This window comes from Petaurus breviceps, unplaced genomic scaffold (assembly GCF_028583685.1).
Source record: "Petaurus breviceps papuanus isolate PSGF00001 unplaced genomic scaffold, PetGlider_PUasm1.0 90740, whole genome shotgun sequence".
Lineage (NCBI taxonomy): Eukaryota > Metazoa > Chordata > Mammalia > Diprotodontia > Petauridae > Petaurus > Petaurus breviceps.
Genome location: NW_027187330.1, coordinates 9,586,204 through 9,606,661, shown reverse-complemented (window position 1 = coordinate 9,606,661; position 20,458 = coordinate 9,586,204). Strand labels below are relative to the sequence as shown.

At 33.9% G+C, this 20,458-nt stretch overlaps 1 protein-coding gene across 14 annotated transcripts in view; it reads left to right on the top strand.

The window, feature by feature from the left end:
* The window catches only part of MYO9A (myosin IXA), a 324,456-nt gene that overhangs the window by 68,674 nt on the left and 235,324 nt on the right, over positions 1-20,458 (top strand). For 12 of the 14 annotated variants that reach the window (XR_011164264.1, XM_069067272.1, XM_069067273.1 and 9 more), the window contains exons 3-6: positions 8,213-8,307; positions 11,493-11,555; positions 15,512-15,611; positions 17,283-17,339. Coding sequence is in view for 13 of the 14 variants with exons in the window: in XM_069067272.1 (XP_068923373.1) it covers positions 8,213-8,307; positions 11,493-11,555; positions 15,512-15,611; positions 17,283-17,339 (315 nt within the window). In the remaining variant the exon portion in view is untranslated. The remainder of the gene's footprint in view (positions 1-8,212; positions 8,308-11,492; positions 11,556-15,511; positions 15,612-17,282; positions 17,340-20,458) is intronic. The other 2 variants (XM_069067277.1, XM_069067276.1) reach the window with 1 other exon arrangement.

The following is a 20,458-nucleotide window of genomic DNA, read 5'->3' as shown; positions in this document are numbered from 1 at the left end:
AATAGATATGTTCATTAACTATAGCTTATTTCAAGATAGAAATGGATTTGCAGGTTTTTTTTTTACACCAATTCCAGTATCTATCATGAATGTCCCTTAGTCATTTTTAAACAACATAACTAAAGATTGACTCTGTTTTTTGTGGATTTTTTCCTTTATAATAAAAGTGATATTTTATGATATGGAATTGGCATTTCGTCAATTGCAGATGGAATTTTTCTCCCACACTTCCAGAGAATTCAACCCTGATAGTAATGTTTAACTTCTCTTTATTGCTCATTACCTAATGCCAAAGGTTGGAATGTTGCTCAGGAATTTCACTTAAAATATTTCAAGTCAGTCAAGAAGAATCTCTATGGGGAGTTCTTAACAGCATTAGTGTTTTCAAATTTTGCACTTCATACTTCTATGAAGTGGAGTGCTTTACCTAAATGTGTTTGTATTCATAGCATTATAACATTTACATTGCCTTTTTTTTCATATTAGTTTATATTAGTTAAGACTGTTTAGAGTCTAGACTGTTGGGGTTTGCATTATAATATATTGTGGCTTTTTTTTTTTAAAGAAGGAAACTTGCACTTTAATATATTAAATTCTGTTTTCTGTATTCAAAGCAATGCAAAGAATTCATACTTGACTTTTCAGTCTATTCAGATTCTGATGACTCTTTCCCATATGTCTATCCATAGTCTCAGGTTTTCCCTGTTATATAAACATTGTTCTGTCCAAATTTCTTAGGAGTATGGTCACCTCTTACTTATTCTTTACAGTTTTATATTATACTTGTTTAAATAACATGCCTTCATCACCTCTCACCTGGATTTTTGAAATAGCTGCCTAATAAGTTCCCTTGCCTCAAGTCTCTTACCTCTCTAATCCACCCTCCACAGATCTGTCAATTTGATATTCCTAAAGCACAGGTCTGACTGTTGTTACACTTTTCAACAGACTCTAGTGGTTTCCTATTACCTGGAGGATCAAATAGACTCTGCTGTTTGTAGTTTAAGGACCTTTACAACCTGATTCCAACCTACTTTTTAATTCCCTTCCATGCTTTCTTCAATCTAGCCAAACTATCACTTTTAACATAACAACATTGTACACATCTTGATCCCCCTCAGTTGTTAATGTCTCCTTCCAAAAATTATTCTGTATTTATTTTGTATATACTTAAATATATACATATTTTCTCTCCTGATAGAATGAAATTTTCTCGGAGACAAGGACATTTTTGTCTTTTTATCGCCAGTCCTCAGCAGAGTAACTGGTCCATAGTGGGTATTTAATAAATGCTTCTTGATTGATTAAACAGAGAGAAGATTATAACTCTTGTTTATTTTTTTTATCTTCATAGTATTGATTTATTTAAAGTGGGGAGGTGTGAAATAATACAGAAAAGAGCTTAAGGAAGTTCAGAAATAGAAATAGGCAGGCAGGGCAATCCGAATACTCATATACTTCATACTTCCCTTACTCTAAAATATTTACAGCATCACTTTTTTGTGATAGCTAAAAAGTGGAAACAAAGTAGATGCCATCATTTGGGGAATGGCTAAACAAATTATGGTACATGAATATAATAGAATATTACTGCACTGTAAGAAGTGATGAATGTCATAAATACATAGAATCATGGAAAGTTCTATATGAATTCATGGAGAGTGAAGTAAACAGAATCAAGAAAACAATATGCACAGTAACTACAACAATATAATTGGAAAGAACAAGTATACATCAAAAAAATCAAAAGTAAAATGTAGCCAAATTGTAAAGATCAAGTGGATTCAAATGAAGAGATACAAGAAGATACCCACAACAGAAGGTGGGAGGTCCATAGGCATTATACATTACCTAGGTTTTCAGGCTTTTTCAATTTATCAGTCAGTTGTACTGACTTTTTTTTTCTTTTTCCTCTTTAAAAAATACAAATTTGTCACATGGGATTGGCTATCTGGGAGAGAGAGGCCTAAGGGTACATGGAATACTATGGTGATGAAAGAAAAAGAAAACATCAGTAAAAACTATTTTTGAAATAAAAAGCCCAAACAATATGAGTGAGTCATTTTTAGACATGATTAAAAGTATACACCTAAAATCAGAGGCTACCATTATTTGCCATGGAAATTTTTTGGGAAAATTTTACCAAAATACAGGAGTATAACAAGGATATCCCATTTTCCTATTATTCTTTGACACAATTCTAGAAACACCAGTTGTGATAACAGCAAGATGAGAGAAACTAAAAGCATTTAATTATTAGGCAAAGAGGACAGTCTCTTTTATAGACAAAACGATGGTTCACTTATAAAACCATAGGTAATCTCCAAAGAAACAAATCGAAACAGTTGAGGTAAAGTAGCTAGACACAGAATAAAGCATCATTATTTCTTAATAACGGTAACGAAATATTAGAGGCATTACTAAAAAAGAAAAGTTCTACCCAGAATAACAAAATGCTTAATAGATCCAGGAATCAGTCTAAGAATGCTTAGACAAGGGTTAGAGGTGATTACAAAAGATAAATCGTTTTGATTATATAGTAAAATGAAAATCTTTTGATTTGATAATGTATCAATGAAAATCTTTTGTATGAAAAAAATCAGTGCTGTTAGGATGAGAATAGAACAGGCCTGTACAACTTTGTACCTGTCTTATGGCATGCCAAAGGATTTCAGGTGGTCTGCGGAAAAAAGTAAAGGAAAATATCCTTTGTGTGTAGAGGAAATCCTTTAGCATGCCACAAGCAGCCAGGCTGTGAGTTGCCTACAAGTTGTGCAGGCCTGGAATAGAAGCTACTTAAATATTTGAACTATAATTCTCACCTCCCCCCAAAAAATCGAAGACTTGGAACAACCATAGGAAAAACTATTCCATATCACAAATAATAAGGGAAATGTAAATTAAAAGAAGTCTTCATGTTCATCCCATTCACATTCACAGTTATGATTGCTATCTGTCTCTTTCCCTCCATCCTCTTCCCTCCCGTGTTATGCTCTTATTTTTCCCCCTTCTTCCTTCCCCTCCTTAAGAGTTTTCCTTTTGACCGCCGCCTCCCTCAGTATTCCCTTCTTATCAGTCCCCCTCCCTTTTCCTACCCTTCCCCCTTACTACTTCTTCCCTTCCTTCTAACCCCCCCCCCTTGAAGAAAGGGGAGGGGTTTTATTTAGCCTTTTCCTCCTCCTACTGCCTGTATGGTATGATAGATTTTTATACTTAACTTGTATGTTATTTCTTCCTCAAACCAATATTGATGAGAATAGATCTCATGAAATGTTCCTCTCCCTCCCCTCTTTCCCTCTATTATGATAAGTTTTATGTCTCTTCTCAATAGAGTCCTATACTTAACTGTTAATGTTATTATTACCTCCTTGCACAAGAGGTTTCATTTAGCCTTTTCCCCCTCCTACTGCCTGTAGGGTATGATAGATTTTTATACTTAACTTCTATGTTATTTCTTCCTCGAACCAAGATTGATGAGAATAGATCTCATGCAATGTTCATCTCCCTCCCTTCTTTCCTTCTACTATAATGTTTTTATGCCTCTTTGTATGGTATAATTTACCCTTTTCTGCTTCTTTCTTCCTCTTCTTCCATTGCAGTCCCTTTGCAGCCCTTAATAAGGTTTTTTTTTTATCATCATTTTGTGTAATTTATATCCACACCCTTTGTTTGTCTATATACCTTTTGAATGTTGCCATAGGTATAGAATTCTCAGTATTAACAGGTATCAGCTTCCCATATAGGGATGTAAACAGTTTGCTCTTATTAAATAACAAGTTGTTTGTGTGTGTGTTTTTCCCCTATTTACCTTTCTGTGTCTCTTGAGTCTTGTAATTGGAGGTTGAATTTTCCATTGAGCTCTGGCTTTTTCATCAGGAAGGTCTGCAAGTCCCTTATATCATTGAATCTCCTTGCCTGGAAGATTATGCTTAGTTTCACTGAGTAGGTGATCCTTGGTTGTAACCTGAGCTCTTTTGCCTTGTGAAAAATCATATTCCACTTCCTCCCATCTTTCAATGTAGAAGCTGCCAGATCCTGTGTGATCCTCACTGTGGTTTCGTGATATTTGAATTGTTTCTTTCGGGCTGCTTATAGTATTTTATCCTTTACCTGATAGTTCTGGAATTTGGCCCCAACATTTCACAGACTTTTCAATTTGGGATCTCTTTCCGGAGGTGTCCGGTGGATTCTCTCGATTTCTATTTACCTTCTGGTTCTGGAATCTCAGGGTAGTTTTCCGTGATGGGCTCTTGGAAGATGTTGTCCAGGCTCATTTTTTCATCATGATTTTCTGGTAGATCAGTAATTCTCAGATTATCTCTCCTGGATATGTTTTCCAGGTCAGTTATTTTTCCATTGAGATATTTTACCTCTTTTTCTAATTTTTCATTCTTGATGTTTTGTTTGACTGATTCTTGATGCCTCATAGAGTCATTAGCTTCAATTTGGTTGATTCTAATTTTTAGCGAATTATTTTCCTCAGTTTTTGAAGCTCCTTTTCCATATGTTCAGATTTCATTTTTAGTTCACACGTTTTTCTTTTTAAGGAGCTGTTTTCTTCATTGTAATGTTTTTCTAATTTCGTAATTTTGATTTTAAAAGAATTATTGATTTTATCTTCTGCCTCTCTAATTTGGTTTTTAGAGTTATTTTTAAGCACATCTAAGAATGCTTTCTGTGCTTGAGACCAGTTCTTTTTCTCTGTTGAGGCTGCAGCTGTGGGTGTGGAGTCAATACTGTCTTCTTCTGAATTTGCTTCCTCCCTCTCAAAGAATAGGATTCTAGAGTCTTTGTCTTTGCAGTCTATTTTTTGCCCATTTTGAGGCAGGGCCTTAGCCACGCCTTTCCTCTAGGGTTCCCAAGCCAATAATGTTTAAAATTTTGCTCTGGGGCACTAATTACTGTGTTTTCAGGGTCAGAGGGGGGGATTGGAGTAGCTGGGGTTCCCTCTGCCATTCTGGTCCCTGGAAGTTCAGATAGGGGCTTTTAAAATTTCCAGGCTGTGGGTTGGTAGTCCCAGGAGTAGCTGCTGCTACTGCCCTGGGCCCTGCATTTGTCTCTTACCCAGCTCCATCAGATCCCAGCCCTGCAGTGATAGGCCTGCCAATGGCGCTTGAGGTTGGTGGATAAAGTTGCCACCACGTTGACCAGGCCTTGTCCCGGCCTCTGTGCACCGCGTTATCATCTGGGCCTCTGCACTCCACATCATTGTCTGGTGTCAGTGGTTTTTCCAGTGAGATATTTCAAATTGACTTCTATTTTTTCATTTGTTTAGATCTGTTTAATAGTATCTTGATTTCTCATAAAGTCATTAGCTTCCAGTTGCTCCAATCTAATTCTGAAGGAATTATTCCCTTCAAGTGAGCTTTTGAAATTCCTTTTCCATCTGGCAAATTTGGCTTTTTAAGATATTCTTCTCCTCATTGGTTTTTTGGGCCTCTTTTGCCATTTGAATTAGTCTATTTTTTAAGGTGTTATTTTCTTCAGTCAGGTTGTTGGCTCTCTTTTCATGATTTTCTTACATCATTCTCATTTCTCTTCCCAATTTTTCCTCCACTTCTCTTACTTGGTTTTCAAAATCCTTCTTGAGCCCCTCCATGTCCTGTAAGCAGTTCATATTTTTCTTGGAAGCTTTTGGTGCAGGAGTTCTGACTTTGTTGTCTTCCTCCTGTTCCATGCTTTGTTCCTTTTTGTCCCCCAGAAAGGAATCTAAGGTTTGACTGCTGTGCTTGCTTTGCTTCCTTTGCTTGCTCATGTTGCCACTCAATTACTTGACTTTTGAGCTTTTTCCCACAGTAGGAGTCTGCTTTCAGAGAGGAGAGCTTTGTCCCAAATCACCAGGATTTTCACAGCTGCCAGAGCTATTAGTTGGGTGTCCTCTCTCAAGCCTCCACAAGCTCTGGCACCTGGAAACAGACCCCAGGACCTCCACCCTAGACCACAATTCACATCCAAGCAGGTTAAAGCAAGAGCAATTAGCCCTCAGAATGGTCACGTGGTCCCCCTACAGTCTGCAGGCTGGGAGCTCTGAAGCAGCCGCGCGAAAGTAGCTGCATGGCCACAGTGCCTTTGCCGTTTCTCACCTTCTTGCCCCAGAGGCAGAGACCTGAACACACTCTTGGTCCCCTTGTTCCCACAAAGTCCACACTGACCTTTTACTTTACCTTTGGTGTTTATGGGTTGATATTTCTGGAAACTGCCACAGCTGCTGGTGATCTACTCTCCTGTCCTTCCAGCCACTGCTGGTGAGGTCTGCTCTGAGTCTAAAACCATGGGATCACACAGGACTGGGCTTGACTGCTAGCGTGTTGTGATGGAACCTTCCTGTCCCCCTGTTGGGTTGCCTTCAATGGGAGATTTGTTTCTCTCTGTCACTTTATGGGTTCTGTAGCTCTAAAGTTTGTTTAGTCATATTTTGTAGGTATTTGAGGTGGTTATGGGGGAGCTCACAGAGTTTTCCTGCTTCTATGCTGCAGTCTTGGCTCTGCTCCCCCCAGTAATTGTTTTCTATCAGTCAATCATTAAACACTTATTAAGTGCCTACTATATTCCAGGTACTAATGCTAAGTGCTGGGTATATATTAATGAATTATGATATTATAAAAATCTTAGCTATATAGTAACAACCAAAGTCAAGTAAAAATTCATCAATAGTTCATAGCTATTATCATTATCTTTACTATTAACACATCCAATTGTATTTTGTGATAACACAGCATTTTATAATGGAACATGTTCATCCTTATTCTATCTTTTTTTTTTTAAAAGTATTTTTCCCACTACACAGACTCCCATTGAGAAAAACTTTAAACCCTGAAAAACTTCATCTCTCAATAAATGCTAGTTGTTGCAGTAGTTATTATTATGTAGCTTTTTTGCTGTAGTAGTAATTATTGTATTAATTATTATTATTGTAGTAGTTATTATTATGTTGCTGTATAGTTCAGGAAAAGTTGTCTGTACTAGCCATATTTTAAGATGTTGGTCTTTTTATGCATTGTATGTTAATGACTTCACTGTAAGGAGATGAGTTGTATGTTTCATTTTCACATTTTTGGACTTGTGGTTTACGATTATGTGAATCAGCACTCTGAAGCCTTTCAGAATTGTTTTTCTTTATAGCATTATCATTGTGCAGATTGTTCTAGTTTTAGTCACTTTAGTTAGTATCATTTTACAGATGCCTTTCAGGTTTCCTCTAAAATTGTCTATTTCATAATTTCTTATGGCACAGTGATATTTTATTACTTTCAAATAACAGCAGTTTGTTTAACCATTCCCCAATAGAAGGACACCACACTCCCCCATTTTCCAACCTTTATTTCTTGAAAAGAGGTACTCTAATTTTGTACATATTAGATCCATTTCCTTTTTCTTTGATTTCTTTGGAGTATAAGCCTAGTAATGGTATTGCTGGTTTATAGGGAATGCATAGTCTGGTAATTTTCCAGGCAGAGTTCCTAAACTGCTTTCCAGAATGGCTAGACTAATTTATAGGAATACCTAACGTCATGTACTAGTTAATACATCTCCTACAAACCCTTTATCTTATGCTAGTAGTTTTGATTTAATATAAATCAAAGCTTAATTTACATTTTCCTAATTATTTATGATTCAAATAATTTTTTTTCTTCTGATTGTTGACAATTTGGAATTATTCCTTTGAAAATTGGTTATTCCTATCCTTTGACCATTTATCTTTTGGAGATTGGATCTTAAGCTTAGAAATGTCATTTAGGTCCTTGTATATCTTGGAAATGAGATCCTTATCAGAAAAACAGGTTACAGAGTTGTTTCCTTCAGTTGTCTAAAACCTTTTAGGAAGTCAGAACTTCAACAGTTCTGATACTGGACATAGTGCTCCTGAAGCAATGTTATAGTGGAAAGAACACTGGCTGTGGAGTCACAAGGCACCTACTTTTGAATCTAAGCCTGATGATTACTGGCTTTGTGAATATGTACTATTCCCTTAATATTTCAGCCTTATTTTCTTGTAAACTGTAAATCATATGTCTACTACCTACCTCACCGTGTTATTATGAGGATACTATTTTGTAAAAGCTTAAGGTGCTGTGTATATGAATGTAAATTACTACTGACTACCATTTTTTGGTTAATAGATCATACTGTATGGAATAGAAATAAACAATTCAGGTCTATTCAGGATACAGCTCTTGAAATATACCATAAGAATTCCCCCTTATTTTGACAGGCTTTTGGAAATGCAAAGACAGCTCATAATAACAACTCAAGTCGCTTTGGCAAGTTTATTCAAGTAAATTACCAGGAGACTGGAACAGTTCGTGGGTGAGTACCATTCATCAGTATTTTGAATTTTAGAGCTTCTTTGCTTTTTATTTTTACAAATTTCTCTGTTTAAAAAGTATCAAATGAAATCTGTATTTGCTGTTTAGCAGAGTATAGTCATTTGATTGTATTTACATTTAAAGAATATTGGCCACTTGTCCTTTGTCATTGCCAGTATATGTGTGTGTGTGTGTCTGTATATGTGTGTATATATATTATAAATATATTTATATATAAATATAAGCATATTTATATAGAGAGAAATATAATAAATGTTATGTGTATATATTTGCTGTTCATTGAAGGCAAGTGTCTCTCCTGATTTTGTCAGTTAACATCAGTGGCTCCTATTGCCTCCAGGATCAAAAATTTTATCTTTGCAACATCTCTCATATATACCCCCTTCTCTCCTCTGACACTGCTACTACTTTGGTACAGGCTCTCCTCACCTCATACCTGGAGTACTTCAGTAGCCTCTAAGGGGTCTCTCTGGCTGTCTCAGGTCTCTCCCTACTCCAATCCATCCTCCATTCAGCAACCAAACTAATTTTCCTAAGCTGGAGGTCTGACCAGGTTGCCTCTGTACTCAACAAATTCCAGTGACTCCTTATTACCTCTAGGATCAAATATAAATTCATCTATCTGATTCAAAGCCCTTCATGACCTAACTCCCCTTACTTACCTTTTTAGTCTTCTTCCACCTTACTATTCACCACATACTCTTCAGTCTGGCCTCCTGGTTATTCCACTTTCTGTCTTTCACTTCTGGGCATTTTCTTTAACTATTCTCTATCATAGGACTAGGATACAAACACTTCCTTCAATTGATAACCTGCCACTTCATCATGAAATTTTTCACCTCTGATAATATCATACTTAAAATTATTTTCCTCCAATTGATTTTATTCCCTCAATTCTATTAATTGTGTCATCTGCCCTCAAGAATAAAATAAACTACCAAGCAAAACCGAAAGGCTTCAGAACCCGTATAGTGAGCAGCCATGATTTCAGCAGAACAGTAGTAAAGCACACCTGTTGCCGTTCTGCAGAGAAACATAGACTATAGATATGGAGTGAATATACTTTTCCAGACATGGCCAGTATATTGATTCATTTTGATTAATTGTACTTATTAACTGTAAGTGAAGGTTCTTTGCAGAAGGGAACATATATCACTAAAGTAGTTACAGTGATATTAAAAATGGAATTAATAAAACTTTTTTTTTTTGAGAGAGAAGACAAGGCAATTGGGGTTATTTGCCCAAGGTCACACTGCTAATAAGTGTGTCAAGTTTCTGTGGTTGGATTTGAACTCAGGTCCTCCTGACTCCAGGACCAGTGTGCTCTATTCACTGTGCCACCTAGCTGCCCCTAAATTTTCTTTTTAAAAAGTGATACATCCTACCTTGAAATATAGTATATTCAGATCACCTCTTCCATACTTTTGGTCTGTTCCCTGATAATTCACTATTTCTTGTTTACTAGTTTCATTTCCAGAGTTTCACTCTGTCACTTTCATTTAATAGACTTTTTCCCTTTGATGTTTACACTATCTGATTTAATCATAAAGTCCAAATTTAACTGGATGCTCTATCTGTTGATTCCCTATGATATTTTTTCCATCCTCATTTACTTCGTTACCTGACTTACATTCTTTATCTCATCTCAGATTCTTGCCTTCATATTATACAGATTATTCCCTCAGATACTCCTAACTTCTCAGTTCCCATGTCTACTGAATATGTATGATGTAGTCCTCCATTCCACCCTGCTCCATACAGAAATTATATCCTTGATTTTAACATCACCCATAACTTATGGGTGATGTTATGGGTGATTTTAACATCACCCATACACTTGCATGTTCATAAACTCCAAAATTCCTTGATCTAATTTTTATCCTTCCATCATTTTATCAATTTTTATCATTTCGTCTTTACCCATGCTTTTATTGTCCCCTAGCTGTTAGTCATTCTTATCATCTCCTCCATTCCCTTACTCCTCTGATCATATTCAGTTCATCATCTCTGGACTTACTACAATGACCTCCCTTCCCCTTTCTTGACTCTTTGGAGGACCAAATCAGTGCTATCCCCTACTTTAAAATCCTTTGCCCCCTTATCCCAATGCCAATCCTGTGTTTTCAAATCCCAATTTGAATTACTACCACTACCCTACTTCCTTTCCTATTCATGTGGCTCTGAACAGAGCTGGAAGAAATCATAAAATTGTGCTTTTTGAGTACAGTACTAATGTATATCATCTGTCTCACGTGGTCTCTCACTCTGGTAGCACAAGTCATTTGATTCCTTCTTGATCAATCCACTTTCCCACTCTCTACAACAACAGTTCAAAAGGTTATTTCACACATTCTTATTTCTTCTCTAGCTCCTCATGCCACTTCTCCCTTCCTCATATCTACTGAGGATCATATTTTATATTTCACTAATGAAAAAGAGTTCATTCATCCAGAATTCCCGTTTTTCTTCTATTCATCTCACATCACTGAAATCTTCTATCAGAGTATGTCTCTTTCTTTTAGATGCAGCTGAAGTCCAGTCTTCTGCATGAAACCTTTCCTGATCTCTCAACTGCTAGCACCCACCCACCCCCTTTTTAGACTATCTTATAATTTATTCAATTCATACTTGCTTTATATTTTTATGTACTTGTTGTCTCTCCCTTGAATGTAAGCTTCTCATGAATGTGGATTGCTTAATTCTTTGTACTTAGATCCTCAGCACCCTGGATAGCTGCTTAATAAATACTTGTTGATTGATTGAAAAAGTTTAAGATATATTACATAATGTTCTATAGTCCATTGATAATAAGGGGAAAAATGAACTGAACATTTACAAAATAGGGAAGTTAGGGATCCTGATAAAGAAGTAACTTGTATTTCAGTTGATTTAATTTTACTGGATTAGGTAAGATTCTATTGGAACTTAATATCATTATGGATTAAATTTGAGATTTTGTAAATATGTGAAGGCTCTGAACTTCAAAGCAGCCAGAACTCAGTAGTAATTTATAGAATAAAGAATATTAATAATACTTAATGACAGTTGCATAGAGAGCTATATGTCCTTTTGTATACTTATGTGTTTTCTATTACACAAATATTATCCTTACCATATGTTAAATGTTTTTCTGATAATTTTATCACCTTTTATTTTCCATCATAGAGCTTATGTTGAAAAATACCTGTTGGAGAAATCTAGGCTAGTTTATCAAGAACACAATGAACGGTAGGAACCTTTTTATTTATATGTATGAATATTTTTGTATGTGTGTATTTTTTTTTCCTTTCCCCCATAGCATCTATGATTTAGACCCTTAATTTTCTAGGTTTCAATTATGCTTATTTAGATATTTCTGTTACTAATAATAATGAAGTGACACATTTGCTGCTAATGTTCCTTCATATTAAATCACATCACCTATCAATGACCATGTACTAGATGCAAATGGAAGATGATTTTCAGTGATCTGTAGGACTGTTGTCCCTCCAGGTGACAGAATTATGTACAGATCAGTGGGAAAAAGAACACTAAGACACAAGAAGCATTTGGGACAGTGATAGACTTTAAGAAGCACATGCTTACCCAGACAAGAAGCAGAAAGATAGAAGGAGAGACATTAACATAGAAGTGGAGAAATGTGGTCTTTTGAGAAAAAGATACTTTACAAAGGATGAATTAGTTCCCCTTGAGAATGTTTGCCCTAAACTTATTTTTATTTCTCAGTCTTTGGGGCTTTTAGAGAAGAAATATACAAGCAAACATCTTCGTACTAATAAAAGTTATTAAAAGGACAACCATATTACAAATGCATATGAAATTAAGAAAATTATTAGATATGTAGTAAATATAACTTTTGAAAAAAGATGTTTCTTTACATACATATTCAAAAGCCAGTTGCAAAAATAGTAGGGAGATATCCTAAAATGAATTGGCAGGTAAAAACTAACCAGGACCATTTGAATTTACCAGTATTCAGCCTTTATGCTATTCTAAACTGTTTCCAAATAGAGAAAGATTGAATATTCTTTTACCCTTTATCTGAAGCAAATACAGTTCTGACTGACAAATGCATAAGTAATAAGACAGACATAGGGAGGTACAAATGAGCATTGTTAATGAATAAAAAGATAGATAAAGGATTTGTGATTTTGTCATCATTGGTTACTCTTAGTGTGGGAAGTCCCTCTATCAGTGTAACCTTTCAGTATAACCTTTCTCTGACTAGAGAAATCCTTTACATGAGGGAGATAAAGATTATGTGAGTTGTATGTGTTTATTCTGTAATATATTATTCTAATGTATTTACCACTATTTTAGTATTTTTACATAATTTCTCATTAATGATACAGAGATAGTGTGTCATAGTATGTAGAGAGTCCTATAACTGGAGTCAGAAGACCTGGATTAACCATATACACACAAAATACATGCATATGTATATAGATGTACATATAGACAAAATGTTAATTTATAGCACTCTTTACATCTTGTACTGTGCTATCTCTCATTAATGAAAAATGATGCAAAAATACTAAAATACTTGTAAAGAGATGACAATTGCATATTAAAATTGTTCATTTTGATCAAATAGGATTTATATCAGAATTGCAAAGGTGGTTCAGTATTGGAAAACAATCAGTATAATTATATTATAATAAATTTCATAGAAATCTTAAGACTATGATTAATTTCAGAAGCTTTTGATAAAATGTAATAGCTATATTACAAGCATTAAAAAGTGTAAGCTTGGAATGTTTTTTTTTTTTCCTGGAACATATTTATTTGAAACTGTAAACTAGCATTATATGTTAAGGAGTTTCAGTAGGGCCTTTCCCACTAGGAACATGATATTCTCCACCTCCACTTGCACCGTCATTGTTTGCCACTGGTTTAGAAATGTTTATTATATCTTTTTGGCAAGATGAAGCAATTAAAACAATAAGCTGAAAGAAGATAAAATGTCTTTGTTTGCTGGTGCTATGAGGGTTCCTTTTAAAACTGATTTAAACTAATTTCAAAACAAAAAATTGCTTTAGTAGTAGAGCAGGTTATAATACAAATTCATAAAAACGTGAGCAATTCTATATATCAATAAAAATTTTCAGAATATATTTATAGGAAAAGTAATATAATTATGATAAAATGTACCAAGCAGTTGGACATTACTGTTATCAAAATGGGCATAAAGATCAGTTTTAACAGAAGTAGAAAGGATGAATTAAGTAATTGGAGAGACCCAATGTACATGACTTTGTTGAGCTAATATGGGAAAGATAACAGTATTACCTAAATTAGTCTATAGATCTAATGTAATAATAATAAGACCAATAATAAAGTCCATGTCATAGAATTAGCTATAGTGGTAACAAAATTTATGTTGGTGTATAAGAGGATAAGAATCATGGGGGGGGGGGAGTGATACAGGGTAGGGTTATATTAAGTGCCCTCATAGTTGTCAGATTTAATATATTTAGTATATTTTAATATAAATGAGTGATGAACCATCTTGTTCTGGGCAAAAGAAAAAAAAATGGCTTAATGCAGCAGTTTACTGCCTTTGTACATTGAATGTTCCTCATCCTTAACCTGCTTGTCTATAAAATGAGGAGACTGAATTAGTGGCCTCATGTGCTTTGAGACTTTAGACCTATAGTCCTATTATCCTTGCAGTTTTTTTTTAATTAAAAAATTATTAATTCAGTGCTAACTGGAGAAACAGGCTGGATATTCTACTCTTGGCAGAACTTTGGAATGGGAAAAGCAGCTTTTGGGAAAGCAACTTCCCATTTATTAAAAAACTACAAAACTATTTAGTCTCTAATTTAGTGATTTTTTTCCCCCTGAGATTATCTAAAATTCTTGTTTGTTATGGAAAAAGAGGCGCATATATATGCTCATAAATGATGCAAAAAAAGTGGAGCAGTCCATGTACCCCAGAATTGAGGTATGGAAGAAAAAAATGATCATATATTAATAGAATGTAATTTTAGTGTGCTATAAGAAATGACAAAAATGAAGAATGTAGAGAAATACATAAAGGCGGAACATAGAAAGGATAAATAGAACTATAGAATACACACTATTTCAGTGGATCTGTGATTTTGTTCACATAGTCCTTTCTTCTCCTTGTGGAGGTTACTACCTCTCCATTTCTGCCACTGTGTCACTCCTGCTTCAGTCTTTAGAGGAATCTGTGCTCTCACTGATGCCAGGACACCCATGTAGAGAAAACAGCCCATACATGCCTTCTTAAAGATCTGTGTATCTCTTGTCCCTAATTTTCTTTGTCTCTTCTTTGTTCATTCTTGGCAATCTGTCAAAATGTAATGGGAGATTTTCTTGATTTCATCATATTTTTACTTAGCAGTGCATAGATTTTCCATTTGCTACATGACTGGTGTATGTTCTTTGATTTCTTTTTGTGAGTAGTTGGTTGCTGATAATTTCCTCCTAGTTTTGTTCATCGTGTCCTTGGCCTTCTATAAATTCTATCTTTTAAAAAAGCTTAGTGTGATATCTTTTGTTTTCATGCTAGTTCTATCCCCTTAACATCTCCACATCCTCCTTGCCTCTTAATTCCCCCAGCACAGAAAGATATTTAAGCAGAACCAATGTACGTGGTTTGTGACTTCATACACCACATTTTCACATCCCTACTGAGGATGAATTTTTCAAGATTGAGATCGGACACTAAAATTAGCATTAGATTTTAGTTTTATTTTCATTTATATATTCTCTCTCTATATATATATTCATATTATTTATATACTATATTCACTATATATATAATTCCCCTTGTTATTTTTACTGCAATAAGCATTAGTTAATGTGTTTTTGTTATTACGGAGTTTTTTCTGTCTTCTTTGGGGTACATGCACAGCAGAATTGTTGGTTCAGAAGGCATACACATACAGTAACTTTTCTGAAATAATTTCAGATTGTTCTGCCAAATAGTTGAATCTTAATCCAGTGTCAGGAAAATGAAGCAGACCATAAATGAACAAAAAAAATCCCTGGTCCACATAGTTTTACCAGAGCATTTTATCTGACATTTAAAGGGCATGTAATTGCTACTAAACTCTTCCTAATAATAGAGAAAGAAATTGCCTTTGCATCATTTAATGCCTAAATATATTTTGCTTTAGGGATAAATTTTAATTATTTATTCATTTTTGTGACAGGAACTACCATGTGTTCTATTACTTACTGGCAGGAGCAAGTGAAGAAGAGAGGGCAGCATTCCACCTTAAGCAGCCTGAGGAGTATCATTACCTCAATCAGGTGGGACTTGGAGAGAACAAAGGCATTTTGAAATGTTGGATATTGTTATAAATGTGCTTAGTTTTTACTAGTGTTTGTCATTTGATGTGGGTAATAGTTATTAAATAGAATAGTTAAAATCCTAATTTTATAACATTTATGAATTTTACATTTCTGTGTATTACATTTGTTACATTTCTACAGTTTTTTATTTCTTAGGTTTAGTGTCTGAAATAAGAGAAATATTATTTGCTTTTGCGTATTTTTCATATAGAAAAGGATTTTTATGTGTCATGGTTTTATTATTTGTGTAACTTTATGATGAACCAACAAACTATACAGACTAGATTCTTGATGGAAAAATCTCCACCGTCCCCTGTAGTTTGAATGTTGTTACTAATGATGTTACTAATAATCTTTTGTCAAGTTTTCGTGTGAAATGTAATTTACAGATTAATAAGTCTTTAAAAGTATCTAATTTCTTGCATGATTTCATGGTGGCTTAACTATATTTCTTTATCTATGTGACTATATACATATATATGCACATATATAGTATCAACTAACATATGTGTATATATACATATATATGTGATAGACATATTACTTTGTAGCATGATTAGCTTAACAAAGTAACAAGTCTTCTGCTAAGTCATAATGAAACCCATCAATTATAAGACATTTAGAAACTTTAGATCTTTCTCTGAAATTATTTTTACCAGAGCAGATTTAAACAATTTTTTCCAAATAGAATAGTTGCAAAGACTCTCATTTACTTTTCTTTATTATTGTTTAGGTAGAATATTTAAACAAACTTAATTATGTTAATAAATTTGGTAGATTTCACTCTTTATGATAGTAATGTTAGTAGATCATGGATCCATCCATGTTGGAGATAAAATAAACATTTCTTTCTTTAAAAATAAAAAAAAAAGAAAGATAACGTTTTTCATGCTTAAAGTTTTATTACTATGAGTAATATTAGGGATCTGTAAGGAAAACTTAGTAAAAATTAAAGGAGCAATTACCTCTAAAGCAAATAGCCTGTTTTGGTAGCAACTTAAACATTTAAGGATGTAGTTATAGTAAGGCAAGTAAGTAGCAGGTCAAGTGTTCTTCAAAATATTGTATGCTGTATTACTGACATAAGTTTAAAAATATCTATTTTAGCATGGTTTAATAACTTTGAAACATATTACATTCCTAGTAGTATTTTTAGCTTTTTTGTTAAGTAAAATTAAATGATATTTCTTTGGAAGGTCATGATTCCATTTCTGAGGCAGTCATTCTCTGAATTCCTTAATGAAGCCATTTGGATTATGGCTTTAGTAATTAAGTCCTTTACTTATTCTTTTTAAAGACAAACATCCCTAAAAATGAGTTAAAATCTTAGGCATCCCTGAGCCTCTTATAATAATAATAATAAAATAAAATAAACTATCTTCCTGTTATCTATTATTTGGACAGACTGAAACTTAAGTATGTTTATATAAACAATCAGAAGAGAGGAAGTATTGATAATCCTAGTGGATGATTTCCCAGAATGTTTCTTGAATTTCTCATTTAATCTTATTGTGCAGAATCTACTTTTATGTTACTAGAAGCTGTGCTACATGCTTATTTAATTTAAAAGGTGGTCAGGAAGGTTTGTTGTACTTTATCTCTACCTAACTGAATTTGCCTTACTTTCAGATGACAAAGAAACCCCTCAGACAGAGCTGGGATGATTATTACTATGACTCTGAGCCGGTCAGTACAAGTACACAGGTAGTCTGTGTTGCTGGTGAAGGGTATTATCTTGCTCATTTGATTATCATCCATCTCACAACTTTGGGAAATCAACATATAAAGTTAAAACTAGAACAATTAGTGACAGTTTAGATTTTTTGATTTTTGTATGGTTGGTTGAAATTATACCAATAATAACATTCTATTTGTATTTTCTTGGTTAATTAATTCTCGAAGCTAGGGTTCAGTCCAGATTCAAAAGGAATATTGATTTTTTTTTAATTGCATTTGAAGATTAAGGTCCTGAATTTTTAAGAGTTGAAGATGATCTCAAAGTTACTGTATTTTATGATGGTGGAACTTTAAAACTTTAATTTAATGAATGTTTCTACAAACTTGCTCAATTTTAATTTTTGAATAATTTAATCTAATGGAAAATGAATTTGGTCAAATCATAACAAGATTAAAGTCATTTATTTAATTACTACTAGTTTTTTTCCCACCCTTAAAATAAAGATTGCTTTAAGTGAAATATTCCAGGTGAGTTACTATTGGACTACTTCAGTTCAGCAATCTGTGCTTAAATTTTTAAACTGATTTCTGATCAGGACTTTTTTTGAGAACAGATTTATGAATTACTTTGAATAGAATGTATCTTCATATTTGGGTAGTGATTAGATTTAATGTGTTAAAATGTGAAGTTCCTAGATTAAGTTGCATTTTTAAAAAATAAACTCAAAACACCTTTTGATCCTGTGTATTTTTCATTCCTTTTTTTAAATTAATGAATTAATTTTTAATTTTTAACATTCACTTCCATAAGATTTTAAGCTCCAGATTTTTTCCCCATCTATTTTTCGGTTCTGAGAAAAAAGAATTTTATATATCTTTCAAAGAAATTTTAGTGAAATTTCAGAACTTAGCCCTGAGGAAATCACAATGAACCGACAGTACCATAATTTTTTTTGGCTCTTAGCATAACAAAGCAATTCTTTAAACTTAGCATATTTATTATATCAACTGAGGGCAAATATCTGTTATTTCACAGAACTGATGAAAAAGGGATAAGTATTACTGTTCTTTTTCCTGACCTGTATGGAAACAGATGTCAAAGTTCAGATGTCAAAACTTAAAATAAAATCTTTTCAGTTAATATGCTTCTATATATTCATCTCTGTTCTCTGTCCCTTCTTTTTCCTTTGCTCTAGAATGCATTGTTTTAATTCTGTTTGTTTGTGGTACCTTTTCTCTTTATTAAAAATCTAGTTTATTTCAAAGCCTTAAAAAGTAATTCCATTGTTGACACAGTGTATGGAAAAAAGGAATGTTTAATTTTATTACTGCTTCTGAAATGTTTAATAATGATTTCTGAAAGGATTAAAAGATTCAGTGTGTTAAGTCAAATGGCAATAGGTCTCATTTAAAGCTATTTACTGACTTTTCTAATATATTCTGACATACCTTAATAAAATCTTAATAGCTTGTATTATCTTCCATTTAGTGTTAAAACAGTGTAAACTGCTAAAAATTATTCATAGTGAGAGAGTAAATATATAACTTTTCAGTGAGGGAAATCATACATAATCATTTCTTAGGTGTTGTGTCTTATTTTGGACTAGATCTGTGATTTCATTGGTATTGGGAACCTCCATGTAAGAGAAAAACAGATGACAAAACTCTGCCAATATAGGTCTTCACCTGCTTTGTAGTTTATACTCTAGGCAGGTTGCCTGTGGGAATAAGAGGTTAAATAACTTATCCTGGGTCCCATAATCAGTATGTGTCTGGTACTGGACTTGAACTTATAACTTACATCTATTTTCAGTGGGAGACTCTGTAGGTTCTCTATTCACCATGCTAACTGCCCTTAGGTTGCTGGTTAACTTCTTTTTTTTCCCCATTAATTCAAACCACTGGAGACAGATTGAATTGATGAAACTGACAAAATTTTTTAAAAAATAATTATATTTTATGAAGATCAAATTTTAAAAATTAATTAACAAATTACTGGCAAGTAGAGGTTCTTCAGATGGTTTTAATTAGCATAGCAATCCATCTTTAAAGGGATATTTCTAAACTACTTCAAAGCTGTTCTCTTAAGGTAGTGGTTCTTCAGGTGTGATTTGAGGATCCCAGGGGTTCCTTAAACCTTTTCAAAGGATTGTTGAGGTCAAAACTATTTCCATAATAATACTAAGATATTATTTTCCTGTTAAAAATTCTTCTCCTTTGCAATTTGCATATCTGTATGAGGTTGGATTTTCTTAATATGCTTAAGCCAAAATAGCATTGCAACATATTGAATGCAGAAGCAGATATTATATAACCCTCATAGGCTATAAAGAAAGTAAAAAACAGGATACCTTTCCTCAAAGAACTAACATTCTGAGTGGGAAGTAATGGAAACATCTACCTATATACCAGATGTGTGTGTGTGTGTGTGTGTGTGTGTGTGTGTGTGTGTGAATGTGAGTGTGTGTATATACATGTACACATAAACATATATGGGGGAAGAGAGAGAAAATTTCATTGGGAAGGCATTGGAAAGGAGAGGGAATGCAAGGAAGTCGTCCTACAGAAGGTGTGATTTGTGCTGAGTCTTGGAATGAACCAGAAGAGCCAAGAGATAAAGGTAAAGAGAAGGAGCATTCCAGGCATGAGAGACAGCCAGTGAAAAGGCAGGGGTCAGGAGGGAGTGTAATGTGGAAGAAACATTGAGAATGTCAATATCTCTGAATTATGGAGTATATGAAGATGGAGGGATAGTATAAAAAGACTGCAGAGGTCAAAAGGGACCAGGTTGATTTGGGTTTTAGGATGCAGAGAAGAAAGTAACATTAGAGATGATCTTCTAGCCCCCCTGATCTGACAGATGAGAAAACAAAATACTTTTGATTAAAAAACCGATTTCTTTGGGGACTTGGACTTGGAGGGATAGTTATTGGAAGATGTTTCCAATGTAATAAGTGTTTTTTGGTGAATGTGACATAAAACATTAAGTGGAAATGTTGGTTATTGTAATTTTAAAGACATTTTAAAGTGCTATGTAATCGTAACTGTTATTCATTAATCTGTCAGCATTCAACATTAGATATAAGTAATTTCAACAGTAGGTTAAAATATTGATCTAAATTTCTGTT